The sequence below is a fragment of the Vanellus vanellus genome, assembly GCF_965231255.1.
Source record: "Vanellus vanellus genome assembly, chromosome: 7".
NCBI classification, from domain to species: Eukaryota; Metazoa; Chordata; class Aves; order Charadriiformes; family Charadriidae; genus Vanellus; species Vanellus vanellus.
The window spans coordinates 14,377,205-14,400,964 of record NC_138912.1 but is presented as its reverse complement, the minus strand read 5'-3'; the positions used below and the strand labels follow the sequence as shown (position 1 = coordinate 14,400,964).

General features: G+C 39.1%; 1 protein-coding gene across 3 annotated transcripts in view; it reads left to right on the top strand.

The window, feature by feature from the left end:
• Window positions 1–16,545: 16,545 nt before the first annotated feature.
• SLK (STE20 like kinase) overlaps window positions 16,546–23,760 on the top strand; it is a 44,268-nt gene continuing 37,053 nt past the window's right edge. For all 3 annotated transcript variants that reach the window (XM_082486787.1, XM_082486786.1, XM_082486788.1), the window contains exon 1: window positions 16,546–16,710. In XM_082486787.1, the coding sequence (XP_082342913.1) occupies window positions 16,561–16,710 (150 nt within the window). In that variant the 5' untranslated portion in view covers window positions 16,546–16,560. The remainder of the gene's footprint in view (window positions 16,711–23,760) is intronic.

Sequence of the window (23,760 nt, the reverse complement as noted above, 5' to 3'; positions counted from 1 at the left end):
ATGCCAGTGATCTCTGTAGTCTGCAGGAGACACTTCTAGTTACTGATGTAAAGGCAACACGCCATGAATATCACGATAGCATCTTGCTTCTTTGAGAAACAACAGAGCTTGGATTCTGTGTGATTTCTCTTTTCACATTTAAACTTTAATTTGGGGCAGAAAAGCAGAGTGTAGCACAACATGTTAAAGCATTACTGACATCTACTCTACACTGTGAAAAGAACTGCAGATGACAATTACATTAATTTCCCTTTTTTTTAATTTTTTTTTTTAAACCAACAAAAGGTTAGTAATACTTTGACCTTCCTTAGGCAGTCATTTGTTTTGTGAAATGTTGAAAGTATTTGGTTTAGTCAGTTCCACCAGTCACTTCAACATTCAAGTAACAAACTAGTTTTGTTTACACCTGGATTTATGTCTCTCTCCACACTACAGGCAGCTTTTCCCAATCTATCCCTTTTGCACATGTAATGTCTACTCAAAAATGTCTCACCGTCTCACTCAAGCCTCCCCATGAAGCACCCTTTTTCTGTTGCTGAATTGCAGATACTGCTCAGTAGAAATTTATAAACTAAGCTGTTAACCGTATGATCTTAATAATGCAAAGCTGCTGTTCCTCCATATGGCAGTTCTCTGGTTGCTTGCTATAGTCTATGTCAAATTTAGACCATAAACTTTCCCCAAGCAAACACATGGTTTGAACCTGTATTTTACTTAGTGTCCTCATTTTCACAACAAAATTAGTTTTCCCCATCCTTCTCTTTTTGCTTGGAGTCTCTAGTACAAAGTTGCCTGCATTGTCCCCATGCTACTGTGCTTTTATAGCTTCTATAAAAAAAAAAGGAGGGGGGGGGGATAAAAAGAAAATTAGCCCAACAAAAGGTCATGGTGAATGAGAAGAGTTCACACATCAATCAATAAACCTACACACTACAACCAATCAAGGTTAACACATAATGAGTTGGAATAAAGAGAAGCACTAGTGGTCAGCATCATCCTGCCTCCCACCTGCAAACAGGAACTTTTAAGATACAATTTTGTCCTTAACAGTGCTACAGACCCCCAACTATTCACTTTTAGTGGCACTTTTCCCCTGACAAGAAATATGGATACAATCACAGTCTTGTTCTCTAAGATCATATTTTATACAAAGTAATATTCCTTTCTGCACCATGCCCCCCAACTTACTCTGTGTGGTTACAAAGTCTGTCATAGCTCAGCACCCATTTTTTCTCCTAGACAGATGGCAGACTGAGCTAACAAGCCAAAAGGAGAGACTTGGGTAACAAGCCTATCTAACTTTTTGTATTTTGCGTGAATAGCCACTCATCGGAGTAAAAAGCAGAAATCACCCCTGCATATGTGTGCATCTGAGGGGAAATCAATGAAGCAGCACCACCAGAGATTAAAAATATCTGCATTTTGGTATGTCAGTAAACAGTTGTCAAGTCTGAAATACCCAAATGTTAACTGATCAGTAGCCGTAAGTCCGAACAACACTTCTAGCTTAAATGAAGCATCTCCAAATCTTTTACTGCTTCCCTGTCCTGAAGGAAGAAGGATTTCTGCAGCAGAAGCTCCTTCTCTCTCTCTCTCTCAGAAACTACTGGGAGTTAAACCTCAAATTCTGGAGCTTCCTTCTAGCTCCCAGGCCTTGCTACAGCTCTTCACTGGAGAAATTTACACCCATCACATCTATCTTCATGTACAGAACCACTCTGCTTGGTTCAAGTCTGCTACAGACACACCGAGTTTAATGTTACAGATCTGCCAAAGTTTCCTTGCTAAAAAGTAAATCAGGCCCCTGGCACTATGAAGGCATCAAAAGGTATCTTGAAGCCTACAGGACAAATATGCTGAAGTCATGTGTTACACGCTCCATCCACACCAGGCTGGGACAGTGAAACCATACTCCATCCACTCACTTTCAGCAACATCCGACAGGCACATGCAGAGCATTCTGCAGGGCAGTTTCCCCTTGCCTCTTCGTGGTCCCAACAGCCCTCCCATCCCCTGCCAGTACCCAAAACCAAGCCCATTTTCTTTCTTCCCTGCCAAATGGCCTCTTGGTTGCCACATTTTAAGTGTGACCTACTTAAAGCCAAAAGCTTGTGGCCTGCTGGGAGGAAAAGATATTTACTACCTCCTGTACTGCTTGCCTCCACACACTCCTATTACAAGGCCATTCTTCTCATGGTGTTAACAGCAGTTGTCTTTTTGCTTCTATGGCAAAGGAAGATGTTATGTCAGAGAAGCAACCCTTTCCAAAGTATCTATTTTTCAGTTAGTTTCCAAGCTTGTTTCCGGTAGATTGATAGTATAAGAAAACATAATTCTTACAAGGCAGATAAAATTATTCCAATAAATTTCTCTTTTGTTATATAATAGTATCTTCCCGGAACTTTTTCTTAAGTTGGCACAGGAAGCTTCTCCATCCCAGGCAGAACATCCCAGGGGTTAATTAATTAGTGAGTCATCCTGGCGAAAGTGGAATTTTCCATTATGCTGGAAGTGTTTTCAGCTCTTAACCGGTACCATTGGTGATATGCTATCAGCAAGGAAGATAACCGCTACCCTGTACAATGAAGATCCAAGAGGCAAATAGCAGGCATTGTGGAGATGCACAGCATTATAATCAATGACAACACAGATAGCTAACAATAGACAATTCTGAACAGATACTATACATACAAATGTTTAAGGATTAAACTGGCTTTTGCTGAAAGACAGGGATAAGGCTTAGCAATACAAACAATACAAAGTCTGAGCAAAAGGTCATCCCTTTCTGCATTTTGTTTTAAGTGCAGTGTAATGACTTTACAGTTGCTGTAGTGCAAGGAATTCAATCCTGCTAAAGAAGAAAAAAAGGCAAGAGAAGCATCTGGTCCGCAAGCTTATTAGGTACAAGATACCTGTATTCTGTTTGTACCTCTCTATAAAATAACTCCAAAGAAAGGCTATAAAGACATAATCAAAACCAAAAATAGAATTAAGTTCTGCTATTTGGACCACTTCTTGGGAAAAAAATTCTGTTTCAAAGGCAAAAATCTAAAGTTTACACAGTAGTTATCTAAATACAAATAAACAAAAAGCCTCAATTTGATATTATTCTAAACACTAACCTATTAAAATAAGGCTGTCTCTTTCACCTACTGCTAACAATGTTAGCTTTCCTGACTGTAGTGAGAATTAAACCAAGTCCATAATCCTCAGAGTTATCCTGTGAGCTCAGCAAGGTATTATCCTAAAAAGGAAAGAAGGGAAACTGAGGAAAACTGGCAGCCTTCCCAACAACGTCACCACCCAAAACCAAGCCCATTTCCTTTCTTCCCTCCCAAGCAGCCTACCTGGTAGCCTTGTTAGAATAGCTCCCCAGTTAACACTCAACTGATTTGTTCAACAGAATCAGCCCTGGCCAGTAAGTTTCTTGGCTCCTATTCCTGTGTTCACCATGTACCTTTTGCAAAAATAGTAAATTATTAAGAATTGGTCTTCTTCCAATCCCAATGAAATGGAAACCCCAAAGAAGAGTATCCATTTTAATGTTTCTTGTCTTTTCTCCAGATGTGATTAACAACAAAAGCTCTTGGAGAAAATTGCATTAGTTTGAGATGAATTGTTTGGAGCCATAGAAAAGGTATCTTGCCAGCAGTTGCCTGCAACTACTGGCAGACTGCTGCAAAGATTCTTTCTCAATTAGCTGTGAATCAGAAGCAGAGAATATTTACCCATCAATACAGGCAGCTTAAACATCCTACCAAGCATTCTTCTCCAAAGATTACCACTACTATACTAGCACTGCTGATTTACACAGGAAGCAGCACCTAAGCTGTTAGAGTTGCCAACCCAGTGCATTAAAACAACTTAGTCACCACTGGTTTACTTGAATAAATCGGGCTACAAACTGTGGCTGTTAAAGAACTGCTTCATGGGTCAGCCATCCCTGGGTCAGAAAAAGCAACTTGTGGAAAGAGGACCAGAGTCAACAGCTGGGTTTTGTAACAACCTCTGTCATCTGAATTGAACTCATCTGTGTTTGAGTCAACACACTACATGACAAATGAGCATTATTCAATTCTTCCTGATCAGCAGAAGCAATTCTAGCAGGATACAGTTAAAAACAGCATATTTCAAGAAATGTTTTTAATTACCCAAGGCCACATACAACATTTTAAATTAAAAACAAACACAACCTCTTATAAAACTAGATCTTAGTGAACTGGAAAGTAAAGCCCTTACAGATAATATGGAGTTAATAGTTACAGATAACAATGGTTACAGATAATATGGAGTAAAGATCCTAAAAATGAAACTCACCCATAGATATTTTAAAAATACATAATTAAAAGAAAGTTTTCAACACCAGTAACAAGACAAAAAACATCACCAAGACCAAAATGCATCACTGAAAGACAAAAAGTGCTCCTGAAAAAGTGTATATTGATATCAACTTTACAGCTGTTAGAAAAGTATTGAACAGTAAGATAAGGTCAGTTTGGATCCACTTCCTACCCGGCATTTCTATGAAAAATCAAAGTAGGATAAGTACTTTCAGTCTTTCCTAACGAACTACTTTCTGCCACTGCTCCTGTGAAGTCCTGTAAGATTAGATGCTACATGCTGCAACAAACATCAGTTAAGAGCACTACATATCCTGTAGGTCTTATATACAAGGCAAGTACAATTCCAATATTAAAAAATGTTTTCGAAACAAAATTAAGAGTGCTAGAACTCCTCTGAACTTCCACAAGTTTAGCACTTCCTGAAACGTTACTGTACAAGTGTTAACATCTGCCTAACCTCCTGAGATAACAGATTTACCAAAAAGAAAAAATTACAGAATTTTTCTTAAAGATACTGCTTGAAATTTTAAACATCGTATGTCTTTCAATTACATTAGATTATATTACAATACACTTCCCTGGCAAGGGAAGATGGTGCAAGACAAAAGACCCATCACCACAAACTTTAGCCAGTAGGGAGTCTATGAACAGCATAGGAGGTATTGCCCACAGTACCTGCAATAATTAGGGTATAGACAGGAGCAAAAAAAAAAAAAAAGCCTTGTTTTATCAATAAACTGACACTGCTACTGTGTAATAGTCTTCCAGTCTCCATGTTGTAACCTGTAATGCATTTCCCTTTCTCTGTTTTTTCCTTTCCACAGCCCTGCCTAGAAATCCTTCTGGACAGGCACATGTGGCTCCATAAGACCAGACAGACTGGCTCCTCCAACAACAACAGTCTTGGAAGGAAAGGGGACAAAGCTTGCAGTTCTAGATTGCCTTCTTTGGCATTAGAACTTGCTTTATATGCAAGTTAAACCTTGTAACAAGGTTTTGGCACCCAGTTTTTCAAAAGCATGATTCTGGAAAACTAAGAAGGAAGTGTGCAATAAAATAAACAGTAGAAGTAGCTCCTTCTGATCCTTGTCCCATGCGTTAGTCACAAGATATTTTCCTATGTATCTAGAAATCAGCAAACCACTCAACAGACCAGTAAACTAGCTCTATATGTTTATTTGTCATGGACAGCTGTAAGCTTACCATAAATAAGGTAGTAGTAGGCACTACTGATAGTCAGAAAGCTTCACTTGCTATTAGTATTTTAAAGCTATTGGACCCACACTAACCACACTGAAGCGCCTTCTTCAACTAATTCTCTAACCTGTCTCAAGTGAGGGCAGGAGGAAATCTATGAAGATGATGAATTCTCTCTGAAAGCTCTTAATCACCCACAGTGCTGGCAGAATGAGCTGAGCTACTGAAGAAACATTCTTTCACCAGGATAGAAAGGTTCTCAGTTATTAGTGTGAAATAAAAACAAACAAAACTAAAAATAAATTACTACTTAAAAATCATAAGTTTGCTGCTTGGAAAAACAGCAGTATGGCAGTTTTGATAGCAAGAGGATTCCAAACAGGCTTTTGACAGATGCATGCAATTTACTGATCCAACATAAAGGAATATTAACTCATTCAAGTTAACTAACAGAGCAAAGAGAATAAAACTATATTCACCACAGCTTAAGGCAACATAGTTAGCTTTCCTACTTTGGTATAGCAGTGTAAAATAGATCTAGTGTAGTGCCACTTCTTGAATAAACATTTTCAAATTTCAGAAATTTGGGTAGAAGTAGCAAGCATTGGTTAATAGCTTTCTGAAGCTATTGGGCCTGTGAACTCCGTGACAAGATTGACTCGATTTCTAGAGGCAAGTTTTCCTGCCCATTTCCTTCCCTGCCCTTTAAATTCGTTTAGGCATCTGGTGTAAATTAAAACAACCTCTGGAATAAGATCAGAATTTATAGGAACATATATAGCACAACAGAGCCCTCCATTACAACCAGAGACTTCAAAATAATTAACCTACCATTTGGTCTAGGTGCACAGTTGTGATCAAGTTTCCAAAATATTCCCAGCACATACTGAAGCATTAGATTATAACAGACCTGCTTAATGTTCTGAAAACTATTTAAGTTTTTCTTTGCTATACATGTGAATCTTTTAACTATACCAGAACACCGTGAGGCTGTGCTTGAATCATAGTGTCTGAATAGCACTGCTGTTGGTATATACAAAATAATTAAAATCAGAATAATTCTGAAGTCTCAGATTTAACTGGGACCATCATTTATTTTGTGAGTGTAATTAGAGACTGAGATTACTCATTTGGAGCTCTTTTGAAAGATTGAGAGCTACTCTTTTTATAAAAAATAATACAGTTAGCTAGACACTGATCTCTGTTTCTAGACAGCTGCATTTGTTCTTTCATTTTTTTATGGTATTCCACAAAATTATTCTTTTTCTCCTCCAACTAAAGACTCATAATTTTTCCTGTCTGAAGGCACTTCTTGTAAAAAAATGTTTAGACATCCCAAAAGAAAAAAAACTGCACAAAATGAAAGGCAGCAGGACAAAAAAGCATTGAGACTATACATATTATTACAGTATTCTCTCTTTTACTGTGGGAAGTTTGAACTATCGTCCCACATAACAACAAAGCTTTTGTCATCCTTTTCTAGTGCTCCTCACACAGGTCCTCTCAGCCAACATCTAGGGAAAGTATGAAAAGTGTGGGCTTTTGTATCAAAAATGGTACAACTCCCAGCCTGCTATTCTCTGAATTTCTTTTGTAACTGTACCTTCTTTCAGAGGACTGGAACTTTTATACCTGAAATCAAGCACAGGATTTCTTAGTCACACCCAAGCTGCTCTGACCTGCAAAGCCAAAAGTTTGAGAAATGCCAAAGGTGTGTAGATACTTCTTGATTCCTTAAGACAAATTGTTCTGCACAATCTCTGACACTGCATTCTATGAACTTTGAATGATCTGAAGAGTAGTTTCTTCTCAGCTAAGGAAAGCTGGCTCATCATCCCTTATCTTCAGCTGCTAAACTCTATTAGAACCCATTAAAAATCCAGAGACTTTGTCCTCTATTATAACTTTGGGGTCAGCGATTTTTGTAATTCTCTGAGGATGTTCTGAAATAATGAATGTCTTACAGATGCTCCCTCTGAGGTCTGTCCAAATCTCATCACTGAGGGCTGATATAGGACTCGTACAGAACAAAAACTGTTCAGGAACACCTTTTCTGCAACATGAGTATCTTCTTAATAGCTTTCCTCCCTATGGAGCAAAGAAGTTAGACTTCGCTAGTGATGATTTTTGCCCATCTTTAATTTTTTTTTCCAAATCCAATAGGAAGGCACCAAATCAACATGACACTATTAAGATTCTTGAAAGAAAATACCTCACCAACGACTATGGCTGCAACGTCTTACATTCCCTACATGAATCACTGTCACAGCTAACACGATAAAGTCACTACTATTTCTGACTTCTTGGTATGTAAAAAAAACAAACAACCATTTATAAACAGATATAAGTGTCTCCTCAAATGCATTTGAATTTGAATAGATGCCACTCCCTACCTCATGCTTCTGAAAGTAAGTCACTCCTGTATACTGCATCCAGAACAATATATTAGCATTCAGCCAGAAGCCACAGGAATTATTTTTCCTATATGTAATTTTATTTTCAGCTACAGAAAATTCAGTCCACTTAATGTAATGGGCTTTTTTGGCTTAATCCATAAATATCATGTGTTGTACTATAAAACACAATTTTGTGGATTAGATATTAGATTAAATGTTCCTTCTGTCAAAAAAATAAAGATTCCGGTGCACTCGAGACAAAAAGTGCATCTCATCACAATACAGTTTTCTCATAAGCAGGTCCTAGTGCCCAAAGTTTGCATATACTATTGTTGAACACACAACAGCTGCTGTTTGCCTTAACAATTGATACATTATTACAGCTCCACACATTGCTGCTGTACCAAGAAGAGATCCTACAGAAAACCAAATTCTACTTTACAACACATGATAAACTATTTTTTTGCCTCAAAAATTAGAATTATGCAATAGCTTATGAAAATCTAGGTAAAAAGAGAAGAACACTACACATAAGGAAACTATTTTAAACATGGCTGCAATATAAAAATAACATTTTTCAATGAAAAACTATGCTGTTTTCTCATTAAAATCAGATTATATTTTAAAGTCTAGCTCTGCATTAATAAACAGTTAGTATCTCACATTCTAAATATTATTTCTCCTTTTTGCTAATAGACACGTCTCCAATATTATCCCACTGCAGTGTCTCTCTTTAGGATATTACTAATGAATCAGTAGTTTTCAGTGCTATCTTTTGGTCAGATTGTCTTTTTTTGTGTGTGTGTGAAATGTTCCCTACCTTCCAGTATGGTGTATTTTTAATAATAGTTGTAGAAGGCATAAGCTTCCCGCTTATGTTTACCACATAACTAGGACTGGGTTTGCAGGCTGGCTGGCCAGCCATAATAAAAAGCAGACTTAAAAATAACTCATTTTCATATTACAGAACAAGTTATTCAGTCCCAAGATTCCAGAGCTGATCAGGATCACAAGAGAACACAATGTCCATTCTGGAAAAAAAGATTCCTGGGAAACAGAGGAAGAAATTCAGGATTCGCAGAAAGAAAAGCAGCAATACATGTGGAGTTTTTGTTCAGACATTTTTTGTGCCATTATTGACTGAAAGCAATACTGAGATGCAAAGCTATCTTTATCCCTTAATAAATTTCTAATCCTAGCTGCTATGTGAACTAATGCAAATTTGAAAGCCACAAACAAAAAGAGCAAATCAGCTTGTGACTCCTATGCAAGAGAAAAAGGTCTAATTACCATCTGGAGGAAAGACAAACATGGTGAAGCATTTGTAATACATGCTTTCATGTGACTTAACTAAAGCTTCTAATATCCATCAGCTGGAGGGGGCTCTGCAAGTTTGAAATACTTTGCTTTGTGTTCATGTACAGTTTTGATCAAATAGATTTTGCTTTAAATGAAATATAACCTCAAATTATTTAAAATGGTTAGAAAGAATACAGCATCATAGCCAAGAGTAGTAGTATTTCAGTTGTATATTATTTTTTAAAAATCAATACTCTAGATAGACTTATTCACATGAGGTTCAGTGAAAGATTGTTATAGTCATCAAGACATGGAGGGAAATAATTTTTATTAGACTAACTACTGTATTAAAAAATGCAGCTATCCACCAACACAGCTCAGTATTTTAATATTACCTGAAAATTCCTATAGAAAAAGTTTTCTTGGTTAAATACAAACAAAAAAGTGTTCAGTCTTCTTGAAAAATTTTATCATGAAAGAGGACCTAAAGTTTTTAATTGGACTAGTCAGTTAATCAATAAAGAGAATCAGCTATGTATGTTTCAAGTTATTGACATTTTCTGTTAAATCTGAGGTTTGCTTCTCACTCAAATAAGTATAAAAGCCCAACTTACCCCTCCAATTATATATGACTATGTTTCTAAATATCAGTCTTGAAGGTGGTTTTCTTGTAGACCAACTAGGAGCAATAAGAAAAACATACTTATTTTTTGCAATAATTTCAATTACGTTCACACATTAAAACTTGAACATCTTTGACGTTACATGTTTCCAAGAAATATTCTTGCACTGTTTGTTGAAATATCTGCTCCTTATTCAGGATTTCTATGTTTATATTACTGCTTTTTCTTCTGACGTTTGATTTCAAATAAAGTCTAGCCAATAAACATTATTGGTTTACTTGGAAACATTCAGGTAATTTGGCAACTTTTATATTTGCTCTGTCACCATTCCCAGAGGTGTTGCCTGATATCAAGAGAACTGCACTCGAAGAGTTCTGCTGGCAGTGGTATCTCCATAGGTAGGAAGAAGAACCCCCATCGCACATTTCCAGGACAACTCACCTCACACAGTTAAATACTGTGTGATACAGGTAAGTATCTAACACGGGAAAGGGTGAATTGTCATCTAAAGATATCTTTCCCCATTGACTACTAAATAAGCTAGGCCAATTTATACTAAACACACAGATTTTTATGAAGCCAAAATTAGACCAATACTATTCCTAAACATTTTAACACTCAATTTTTTTACTGCAAACATCAAGTAATACCCTTATATGTTGAAGCTTCCACATGCCACATGTTTCTATGGCAATTCTTAGATTAACTGGTCCTACAGTAATGCATAAACAAAATAAAATTCATGATATTAATGAAATTCATGAAATGTATAGTTTCCAGATTACTGATAGAAGCCTGAGCACTGATTCTGGCTAATGACATATGGATAAGCTCTTGAGCATCTAACCTCTGGTATTATAATTTTTTTCCTGTTTGTATCATAAATGAACTATTACTGTTACGCACATCAGAAAGGTTCATAAAATACTGAGTACAAAACTGAGTCTCTTGTTTGTTCCTTTATGAAGGCAGATTTAAATTCCAAATGCAGAACAGAAATACAAGTCTCTAAGCTACAGATCTATAAACTGTACATTTAATAGAAGGGCTTTAAGAGCGCTATATACAATACGGTCTCCCCTCTCAAGGCTTCTAATAAACAGTTAACATGACTTGATGTGTCTCGGAGGAAAAAGTACAGCCTTTTAGACCATCCTCTTGCATCATAAAGAAATAAAAAAATTTTTTAGCCCTCTTTCGTATTTCCTTTTTAAACTTGTCATAAACATGGGTTATTAACTAATGATACTACTAGCTCCTCTGTAGTCATTAATTAGAGCATTAGGATACAGGGGGCAGGTACAGCACAGCAAGTGTAGAGAGGTCACAGAAAAAGGACAAAAAATTAAAAACTTGGCATGTACACAAAGAAAATGGAAATGTCACAGAGGGAAGAAGAAGAATTATCTTTGAGGTCAATATACAAGATGGGAAGAGACTGAAAACATGGTATTTAAAATCCGCTGAACTGAGGTGCTCCTATGAGAAGGCAACACATTCAGAACTGTAGGAAAGGAAAAATGACTGATGCTGGACAAGAGAAGGCAGAAAAAGGTCAGGTACTGGAGAGTCACCAAAAATTTCTCATAAAGCCTGAAAGACTGAGAAAAGTTAGTACAGCTATGGTGGTACAAGGTGAAGTATAAGAACTTAATTCCATAGAGTTCTGAACTCCAAGAAAAAAGGATTCAGATTCAGAGGGAAGCAAGGCACCTTTTGGAAATAACCTCAGATACAGAGGCTGGACATACGAGGTCTTGGCAAAAGCCAAGAATGCAAAAAGGAGGAGGTTAAAAAGGAAGGTAGTGGGTTAACAAGAAGGGTCTAGAAGTTACAGTGATGCTTAGAACTGAAGTGAGTCCAACACAGCAGAAAACATTAACTTTGGGAACAGAATAGAGTAGAAATGATACTATGGAAAAACATCGCCATATATTTGGAAAATGTTAATGAAAACACCACATACATCAAGTAAAGAAAACAGACAGGACAGTGTTGAGTGCCAAAGGTGACAGACAGATTAAAACGGATGAAACAAGAATTATGCCCCAGATTTAACCACGAACAAGCCACCTGTGACCTTACAGCAGTTCAATGAACTCAAACATCAGAAAGAAGATTGGAGGAGATCAGTGAAAGCGTAGGTGGACAGAAAGTCAAGACAATATAAAAATATACCATTAAGTATTTTGAAAGAACCGAAGATGGGATGAAGGACTGCAGTGAAAGGGTAATATATGCTGTGAAGAACACATTTCAAATTTCTGAAGCAAGTGTTTATTTTCAATGAAGAGAAACTGAAGCAGAGCAGTTTAAATAAAACAGAAGTAGAACTTAAAGAGGGAGTTAGGAACAGTAGCAAGTGCAAGTGAAGAAGTCAATGGGAAAGGACGGTAGTATTAAGCAGCAGAAAGTATAAAGGAGACTTCTAATTCTCAAAGAGATTAAAAGGATTGCAGTAAAAAGTTACAGCTATTTTTAAGACAGTATATTTGATGCACAGCCAAGGTAGTTCTTTAACATCTTCACTCTGATATTTTAAGGAAGCATTGAATTTTCAAAAAGCATTGCATTAAATTCCTGAAGAAGAAATTTTGATATACTTATAACTCACTTTTACCTTTTTATCCTTACCATCTGGAAACATTTACAGTTGCTAAAAACTTCTGCTACCGGGAGGGGGAGGAGCCACACACACAAAAAAATAGGCTGCATACAGCCTCCTCCATACCAGGAAGTCACTGCAAATTGGGAAGGATTTGCTACTAGCACTTAACCTTCACCTTACAGAGTTTATTTTTAGGATTGAGTGACAATCCGTAACTCAAAAGAAAAATTGAGACTGAGCCACAGTTTTCGTTTTCAGATATAATGGTTTTTATCTGAATTACTTGTTAAAGAGTAAGCAAAAACAATAGAAGTTAAAAGCAAAACTTTATCACTAGATTAACTGCTTGTTTCTTGTGCCAGCCTTTCATCTTATATTTTCAACATTATATTAATTAAAAGCTCTCTGCAACAGGAAGACTATCTTTATAAAAGTCTAAAGCAACACACCTGTAGTACCTACTAACATTTAGTCATTGGCAGGACAACACTACTGTCCCTGTTCTGAGTGAACCTGTTTTATCAAACACACGTTCAAAACAAACTGATACATTATATAGATGCTGTATGTGAACTACTTACAGTCAAAAGTCCGTTTATCAGTAGAGCTGACAAAGAGCTGGGCCCTGGTATCCCAGTCCCATAACTGCCAGCCTTATTAAGGCAGCCAACTCAATGACATTTATTTACATATAGCTCAAGAAATTTTCTTTTAGTTTTGCATTGATTTCCAGTTATTATTACAAACGCTGACGTACACACATACACCTCCCTGCCCCCCGCTGCCCTATGACATTAACCCTGAGGCAAAAAAAAAGCTAATTCTGCCTAGATACAACAATTTCGTGCTATGGCTTTGGATTTGTTTTTTTCCCCATCCTCTATCAATTAGTCAGTTCAAAGAAACAGATGGAAATTAGTCCCAAAGCACTTTTTATCCAAGAGAAAGCAAGTTAAAATCAAAATATTAAATTAAAAAAAGAAAATTATTATTAAAGCCATCATTGTATTTTAACAAAGAAATCAAAGCTATCATCCCACCTGAAGGGGCACAAAAAAAAGGTATTACAGAGAAGAAAAAGAAATTGAATTTTAAAAATTAAGATTCCTGAAGCTAAATTGCTGCTGGTAACACTGGAGAAACCTTATCAATCACTTCCTTTGTTATTGTATTTAATCCAAACCGTCTGCATGAATCTTGCAGATTAAGTTAATAGGTGCAGCCTGTCAGCCAGACCACAACGAAAGGAAAACAGTTTATTTGGATTGCAGTTGTTTCTTGGTATTATCCTTACACACATAAATAGTCTCAGCTTTAACACCCTCCTCAACATTTTTACATTTTGTGGCCAAGCTGTTAGTACAAAGGAACCACAAAGCCCAAGATAATTTTTAACAACAAATGCTGATTAGTACAACAAATCAGGACTGCTATCAGGTTAGCAAGAGTATATGAAAGGCTCTCTATTCATAGAATAGTGCTAGCCTTGAAACTGATTTTATACAGACTGAAGAAATTAACTCATGACACAACATTGTTGTTTGATGCATAAACTCTGTGGCAGGGGCCATCTCTTTGTTCTGTGGCAGGACAGTGTCTAGCACAGCATGTCCCTGTACACTATAAATACTATTAGCACCACTAATTACTCAACATACAATGCCAACGTATTCTTAAAAGGCTTCTACCCCAGCATGCTTCAGCTAATAGAACGTCATTAACACATGATGCAAAGTTCAGTTCTACGCTACTTCTGTGCCCTTACTTCCTTCTGAACCACCTTTCTAATCTTTATTACTACAAGCATCAGTATTATTAGAAAACTCCTTTACCAAAATCCCTTTCTTGATTCAGCCCAGCACTTTCAATTCTTTAAAGTCATGCTTCTTTCAAGGAGACTGTCAAGGTTGCCATATGATCCCCATACCGCTGCATCTCAATGCCTCATTATTATTACTGAGTTTACACAGGGACTACCTTCCTTAGATAGCGAACTACTGTCATGCTAATAAAATAGTCTGAGGAATGATACGCACCAGAGGCTTGATGTTTAGAAGCTTACAATGCAGATTAAATGAACGGTAACGCCAGGTACACAGGTTCACACGAGGATAAGGCGTTACATGATTTTCACTGGGTGTTTGTCTCATTGTCAGATCTCTTAGGTCTCACATCGTTGCTTTAACCGCAAGATCAACTTCCTGCCTCCTATCACAGCCTAAAACTTGGAGCCTAAAGTCTCCAAGATGTCTGCTAATTGCTCCTTATACAGGCAATGTTCACGAAAGTACATGTGAAGAAATACCACACATTTGGTGGCATATAAACAACACAACTATTGAAATACAATCATACTTCAGGCTGAGGAAGGGATCACTTGTGGGAAGAGAAGGCTGTAAGATAAGGAAATTCAAGGCTATCCCACTGATTGATTAAATCTCTCATATGACATCAAAAACACACAGCACATTAACATCACATCCTGCTATGAGTGAATGCTGTGACAAACTAGTAGCAGGTCTAGGAACAACACTGGCCCACAAACTAAAGAAAGTCTTTTCCTACCAACACCTTCCTCAAAGAACCACTCCCAAGCTCAAACCCTCCAGGAGGCACCACCTGCCATCACAGCGCTCCTGGCAGACAAGGAAGGCCTCGAACCCCTTTCAGCTCCCACAATCAGACCTGGGAGCAATGTGGAGGGATTCTGCTTGTGCTGAAAAGTGGAACCCAAGGTGCCCAGCCAGGCCTGACAGGAAGCTGTGCCCCTACCTAGGAAACATCACCCTCTGCCACAGGGCTGGGGAGACCTTCCCTACACGGGGCAGTTGAGAAGAAATAAGAGAGGAGCAGAGCACCCTTCAGCATAAGGAACGGAGCAGAAGGTAAAGGATCCCTTTTCCTCACAGCTCCGCCCATAACGGCTACCAGAGGACGAAAGGGAAAAGTCACTCCCCTCTCCCCCCAGCTGCGAGTACGCAGCCTATCTCCAAGGAAAAACAAGAGGAAAGGACGGGAACTCGCCCATCCCAAACGCTGCCTCCCAGGCCCTGAGGAAAGGAAGGGTGAGGGGGAAGGGAATGCCCCCCCCCTCCATCTTGGGGCCAGACACCAACTTACCCGCCGGAGGCCTCGGCGCGCTCCTATTGGCTCCCGCCGCCGCCACCGCGTCACGTGGGTTGGGGAAAGCCCCGCCTCTTCCCCCCACCTTTGCCGGCGACGAACCGGTGGTGGTAGTGGGGTTGTCGGTATGGCGCGTGCGCATGCGCCGGAGGCGGTGGCGGCGGCCGGGGCGCGAGGCGGTTCCGGGAGCGCGGGAAGAGGGGCGGGGTCACGGGGCGCGCGCACGCGCCGGCGGCGGGCGGAGGAGGAGGAGGAGGTGCCACCCCGCTCCGCCCCGCAGGAAACGGTGCCGCCCGGGCCCCGCTCCGCGAGAGGGCGGGGGGAGCGCGCGGCAGAGAGACCGGCAAGGGGAGCGTCGTCTTCTTCCTCCGCTCTGTCACCCTGGGACGCCGCGAGTCCCCGCTCCGTGAGGGCACCGGCCGGGAGTCAGGAGTGGGGCAGCCCCCTTCTCCTCCCTACATCCGCTCCGTGCTCCGGGGTGGGCGGCGGGGTGGCTGCTCCCCCCTGCCCGGCGCGCAGCCGCTACACCCCCCTTCCCCCGCCTCCTTGCAGCGGCAGCCGGGATCCCTTCGCCGCCCCTCTTCTCCTCAGGCTCCGTCCGCTGCCGCACCGCCCGTCCCGAGGAGGGAGCCCGGCACTTGTTGCTGACGCGATGGTCACCGGCCCGGCCGAGTAGGCAGAAACCGCCGAGCCCGTCGCGGGAGGGGACCGCTGCGGTTGGCGTCGAGGGCCCGGCCCCTCTTGAGGGGGGGCGGGGACGGACCTCCGGGGGTGGATCTCGGGGTGTTGTTTCCCCTCAGCACCCGGCGGTGACGGTTCCACAGGCGGCGTGAGGACTTCTCGGCCCTCGTGGGGATCGCGCCCGGCAGCACCGCCCGCCCCGGATGGTCACAGCGGGCTGAGGGGGGCACCGCCGGACGCCGCCCGCCGCCCGGTCGCCTGGAGGGTGGCCTCCCTCGGCAGGAGGAAAAATGTCCTTCTTCAACTTTCGTAAGATCTTCAAGCTGGGTGGTGAGAAGAAGAAGAAACAATACGAGCACGTCAAGAGGGATTTGAACCCTGAGGAGTTCTGGGAAATTATAGGAGAGCTGGGAGATGGGGCTTTCGGAAAAGTGTTCAAGGTAAGGGCAAGCGGGCAACTCACAGCACTTGTAGTATTGCCCGTAGCTAAAAAATGGCTTGTAGGATTGCTCCTGAGTTCGGTGCTCTCCAAAGCTCTGTCACCTTGGGATACGTGTGGTGAGCAGGGAGTTTCCGGAGAACTTCGTCGGGCAGGTAAGCGCTGCGCCCGCCTGGTCCCCTGCCAGAAGGGACCTGTCCCCAGTCCCCGCGGTGTGCCGGCTGGGGAGCTGAGCGTGTGATCCGGGCGCCTCTTGGCCACAGAGACTCATGAAACTAAAGATAGAAAAGACCTATTAGGTCATTGTCCCGCCTTCTGCTCCACCCTGCCCGTTGCTGAATCGCTCGCTTCTCCTGTATTTTGTTTTTTTGAACTCGTGAACAGTATGGCTTCTGGTCTTACAAAAACCTGTTTTCTTAGATGCGATGTTCGTACTTGGATTTTTTTTTTTTTAAGTTTCTGTACGGAAGGAAGCCCATGAACAGTAAAATTGGTTTGTGTGCCTCATGTGAAGTTTATAGGGCCAAGCTCACATCGCCTTTAATGGGCATTCTCCTATCTTGTTCCATGTGGAGTTGAATTAAATAGATCTGTCTTTACGTGGCAGAATTCCTCTGTTGGGTCTCCTAACTTCTCTCAGTTGTTTGATCTTTAAATCTTTAAGTGTACTAGTCCAGGTAATGTTTTTAAGGATGCATATCTAGAATTTATCAAGCAGAGTACAATGACATAGATATATAATGCTGCTGGCTTTTGACAAGACTGTATCTTTCAGGCAAATCTTTAGCTACTTTTCCTCTTTCTACAAGGACATTAATGCTCCACATCTCGTTTAGGGATACTGTGGAAAAAACACCATGGAGGGTAAACGTGAGAGAATTGGGGAACTGACATGAATTGAGACTCTGGAGCAGGGTCTTGAGACTAGAAAAGTAGTATGTGCAAGAATAGCATTTATAGAATTTCTGAAAGCTGATTTGGTTAAGAAACATTTATATTTAGAGTACTGCATTTGAGAGTTTATGAATCTGGGTGCACATGAAACCTGCACTATTTTTGGCAGAAACTATTTTAGATATTATTGTGCTGTGATGTGATGTTACCTCTTTGTAAATTTGAGCAAAAGTGCCCCAGTTAGTTCAGAATGCTAGATGGGTTTTTTTTATCCCCCCCTAGGAATTTCAGTGTTCTATTTTAACAGCATCTAGTTTATTTTGATTTTGGTTTCATACATAGTCTAGATGGTGGTTCTCATGTATGTCAGTGGGGAAGATGAGAGAGGTGGTTTTGTTTTTTGGTTTGTTTTTGGGTTTGGTTTTTTTTTTATGAAGATGACTTGGAAATGTGTCTGCAGTTGCTGTATCATAAAGCTTGGTGGCTATAAAAACATAATGTTGTCTCTAACAGAATTTGCAGTTGAAGTTTTGCTTTAGACTTCATAGTGGAGTTTTGATTCCCTTTTTGTGAATATAATGCTGTGTCCCATAGATACGACTGGGGAAACCTCAAAGACACAATACCGCATGTGTTCTCCTCCTCCCCCACACGCATTTCCCCTCCTGTTCTCAAACCTCTTCTCACTTCTTATTTATCTGTAAGCATGTCTGTATTAGCAGTAGTCCACAGAGGAAGGTGTCTGAGCCAGACAACTGGTAAATTCTGCGTTTCGGTGTACTTTGTGTACAAGAAGAGAGTTTTTTCCATTTGGATATGATTTTTCACTTTGAGATTTATTTCTGAATATGAAATGACAGTGTTAACTGTTGAAACTGAATTTTTCAAAATTAAACCTTATTAAAAAAATTGTAGTAGTCAGAATTACACATGCAGTTACACTAGTAAACTCGGTGAATGTAGCACATGTGAAAATTAACAGGTACTAGTATTCCTGGAAAAAAAAAAATCCCATTTTTAAAAAAAGGTCTCTACTGCATGTATTAATCAGCATTTGTTTTGTTTCCATCTATTTTGAGAACAAGGATTGCACACAGATACCAACTGTACTTGTCTTCCTGCATCTGAGCATGCTTGGCAAGAAACTGTTTTGAAAGCAAGGGTGTGTTCAGTTGTTCTTTCTTGGATGTACACTTCTAATGAGAAACTGCGTGAAGATCCATTCAATACCTTCTCAAATTTTGGAATCAAAACTATAAGCTAGAACAGAGCTGTCAACTTTTGAAGACTCTGTCTTTAAGTAATTTAAGTGTGGGGAGTTTGAGGGTTTTAATTTTTTTGTGTGGTGGGGTTCTTGTTTTTTTTTGTTTGTTTTTTGTTTGTTTTTGTTTTGTTTTAAAAAAAAAAAACAAAACAAAACAAAACAACAAAACGTGTCAGTTACATTTGCCAAAACAACATTTGCCTTTGGTTAAGATCCTAGGAGTCAGTGTGTGACAGGGTTTTGGCAGATATATGATAAAATGGAATTGCCAGATAAACGAGTCTTTGTATACTTTGGACTTCTAATAAAACATAGGTTAGATTGGACCCATGTGATTTCACGTAGAGAAGTATTTGGTTTAGTTGTGTAATTTATCTTCTGGAGAAAGTATCAAATATATAAATAAAACCTCAAAATCAACTCTTGAATGATTGTGACAATATTATGAAGCCTAGCTGATTAAATTATTTACATAAAAAAATGCTATGTCTAGTGATACAAAACTAGTTATGTGATTCAAACTTGTGATCCATTCCCCTTCTTCCCAAGCAAGTACAAGCTCTGACAATTCATACCTTTGCGTTCACTGATTTCTAGGTAATATTTAGAAGTACTCTGAGTGTTTCTACTGCTGTTGCGAGTCTCTCTTGTGATCAGAGGAGCTATGTAACCGCCTACTGTTGATGGCAAAGGTTTATGGCTGTATAGGACTTTTTATTCTAGCCCTTTTCAGCCTCTTCCAAGAGGCCACTTTTAGGCTTTTTTGTTTTCTTTTTGCTCTTGGCTAATGAATAATGGTGTAGTTTTCCATCCTTTTTCAACTTATAGACCCTTGCAGTACTTCAGTATCAGGTGATGGCCCTTGTAAAGAGAATTTCAAGGTTGCTGATGATAGACTTTTTTCCCAAACTTTTTTTAATTGCCTCTCATGGGTTATTTAGAATTACTTAATGGGCTTCAGTGGCTGAAAAGCCACTGAAGCAGCATAATTTTAGTGTTAGGGGCTGGTTTCAACTTTGAAAATTTGGCAGTTAGGTCTCAAACTACTCTTTCTTTCTTCCTGAGAAAGAGATTGAGAGGTTGAAACTGTTCTTGATTTGATAAGGTTCAGTCCCCTGAAAAATCTTAGGCTCCTGGTGTTAATTGTAATCATTTTGCTTTAGAAATGAATTACGTTATTATATCATGTTACTCTATTGTGTGTTATATTGCCCTGTTGTATCAAATGTCAGTTCAGTGCACATGGTAAACATTGCTTTGAGGTAAATCAGTATAAGTAAGTGTTAAACTGTAGTCATTTTCAGTACCCATGTGAAGACTTTCATCAGCTTTAAGCTGCTTTCTAAATTCCCAGAAGTTAGTGTTCAGATGGTGTGAAAACAGACCTTTAAAATGTCTAATGTATTCTGTGGCTCTTTCTTGCTAAAGTTCCCGATTGAGAATCTTTGTCATACAAATGCACGTAACTAATTAAAATGCAGATATCTTCTAAAGTTAACCAAATGAAATAAAGTGCTGGGACTCTCTTTCAGTAAAATTTGCCAGCTTTCTGCTAGTAAGAACATTGTACACTAATATAAGAACACTTATGTTGCAGAAAGACATTTTCCTAGTGTTGAGTTGGTGTCATCTCTGAGCCCTTCACTAGATGATACTCATCCAAGAAATTCATGACCTTTTGGACATCATTATGATAATTAGGGGTACCATCTGTACAAATATATTAATTTAAGACTTTTGCAAGAACAGATTCTATAGCAATAGGATATATGTGGTGGTATACTATATAAGATATAGGGCATCTATGTATGGTATATGTATATATAAAATATAGTGTATATATATTTTAAGAGAAATTGGCAGATTTTTATTAGAGAATCCTTTGTACTTGTCTGGTTGTGAATTGCATTCATGTCTTAGTTTGAATTCTAATATTCTGCTCATTTGTAATACCTCATTTAATACCAACATCTAAGATGTTGGAAGCATTGTGTATAGAAGATTCTTAGAGGAATTTGGAAAACCAAATATTTGTATTTCATCTAAAGTTTGAAGACAAGTTTCCCAACTCAGCAATTAAATGGTGCCTGGTTAAAAAGCCTATTGTGCTTCCTCTTTAGGTTCAGAGAAGAAATGTTGTGGATGCTGCTAGCCATAATCATGGTGAACAGCATTACCCAAATGCATTATCTTCTGAAAATTACAACTACATTAATTATTCATATATACTTATATTTGCAATATTGGCCAATACAAACTCATCTCTGACTAATGATAGTGGACTTTCGATAACAGTGTTTCTTCAAGTCCAATAAACTAATGATGTTGCTTCATTTAAGTTAAGCTTTTGTTTCTGGATTTAAAAGAATCTTACTTCTAATGAATCTATATGTTTTACAGGAGAGCTTGTTTTTGCCTTAATGTAGAAACAAATATGATTTTAAAAGAGTGATTTAATAAGACTGAACCAATTACATCATTTAATGATAGTACAGCCTTAACTCCTTTTAATGATAAAATACGAACTGACAATCGGTTGCCATTTAGAAGCACTTTTTTTGTACCACTAACATAATAACTTATTTTCTAATCCTGGAAAAAACTTTAATTAGTCTGACCTGAAAACAAAATCAGGGCAGAGCAAGGAGAATTTATATTTCCTAGTTTCTGTGGCCTTACAGCACATTGTTCTAAGTAATGCCAGCAGTTGGATATTGCAACTTGAAGTTATCGTAATGATACTAATGTATCGTGCAGCTTGCTAGAGCAGATATCTTTTACATCTGTAATTTAACACTCACAGGAATACATTTTGACCACTTACTTAATATCTAAGCTGAAGCAATGATAGGCCGGGGGTTGTCTGCTCTTTTTACCCTGGTGTCATTAGCTCTGCTGATTCTTTAGAAGAATTTGTTAGAACTGTTGGAAATCATGTACATTCCTATATAAAAGTATGAAAGATACAGTTACCTGTGGAAGGATATTGCTTGAGTTTGTCTGAAATCCTGTGTTTGGTACTACTTGGAAAATAAATTAACTTTTGAAAATTCCCAGTCAAATACTGTTTCATGAACCTGAAGTTTCATGTGTGACTCTGCCATATGCCTAGACCTGGAAAGAAAAAGCAGGTGAAAATGTCCTAAATTGAATTTTAATACATAAGAATGAGTAAGTGCAGAACTTTTGGCAATTTTGATTAAAATTGTTTGCTATACTAAATATATTTAGTTCTAATCTATTTTCATTCATAATTGACTATATAAGTTGACCTCTGATTAAACTGGAGCAGTAAAATGGTGCAGTTCTCCTCAGGAGATCTGAATTAATAATATTCACTTAAATGCCATGTTGCTTTGTTTAGCCATAGAGGCATTAGTAGATAGAAGAGAAGAGAGTTGATTTACTCTCAAGAGACTAATGTACAAGATGGCAATGTTCAATTTTAAATATTTAGTCTAAGTAAAATAGAACTAAAACTTTACCTAAAGCTTCTTAAGAACAGTAATTTCTGTAAGAGTGTCCTGAGTATTTTAGGGCTACTGTGTATGGTTTAGATGAAAAAAAGATGCATGACTGTTCATAAAGACAAACGATTTTAGTCTTGCTGATCAGCTTCGTGAGTTGCTCTATAATGTTATCTTTATTTTCACACTTGCAGTTTTAGCAAGTTGAAGATACCAGATAATGAAAAGGCAGTATCACTGTTTAAACCCTGGGAAGTGTGTCAAGGGGAAGTCTTTACAGAGCTCTTCACACCTATTGTCACTCTAGCTAAGTTTTCTGAGGAAGTGGGTAGTGCAAGAAAGTCATCTGTAGATCGTAAACCGAGATAATTTTCTAGTTTTAAATGGCTATTTGCAGAAGGTAATACCTCCGTTCTATTTTGTCTGTAGAAAGGAAATATTCTAAAGAAGTAAGAAGTATAGCACGTGTTTCGCATCTCACTTTTTGGACATCTTTAAGTCACTTGGCTTAAAATCAGCATCACAGTAATTGACTTATGAGTAATGTATTGTCTGTCTGTTGCATTCAGAATTAAAACTGCAGACAAGTTTGTGGAGGATAAATATAGAATGCTTATGATGACTCCTTGGTAAGGCAGTAATCTTTTCCAAGGTGTGAGCACAGTTATATAAACTGTTTAAAACCCTAAGTAAATAGGAAATTATTATTTGATTCTATTTATCTATGTTTATAGAAGTTCCTATTTTTTTCATGTCATCTAATATTTTATATTTCTTAGCTAACTATTTGTGCAAGTGCTTTGAACTACAGGTTTCTTGTCTGGAGAGTAAAACTTTGGATTTCAGGCATAAGCTAAATGTGACTAATGTCAAATAGACTGCAGAATCATAGAATGGTTTAGGTTGGAAAGGACCTTGAAGATCATAGAGTTCCAACCCCCCTGCCATAGGCAGGGACTCCTCCCACCAGACCAGGTTGCCCAAGGCCACATCCAGCCTGGCCTTGAACACCTCCAGGGATGGGGCCTCAACAACCTCTTGGGGCAACCTGTTCCAGTGCCTTACAACCCTCAGAGTGAAAAACTTCTTCCTAATGTTTAATCTGAACCTGCCCTCTTCCAGTTTAAAGCCTTTCCCCCTCTTCCTATCGCTACATGCCCTAGTAAAAAGTCCTTCCCCAGCTCTCCTGTAGGTCCCCTTTAGGTACTGGAAGGCTGCAATACGATCTCCCCGGAGCCTTCTATTCTCCAGACTGAAGAGCCCCAACTCTTTCAGCCTCTCCTCATAGGAGAGGTGCTCCAGCCCTCGGATCATCCTTGTGGCTCTCCTCCGGACACGCTCCAGCAGGTCCATGTCCTTCTTATGTTGGGGACTCCAGAACTGGATGCAGTACTCCAGGTGGGGTCTCACCAGAGCAGAGTGGAGG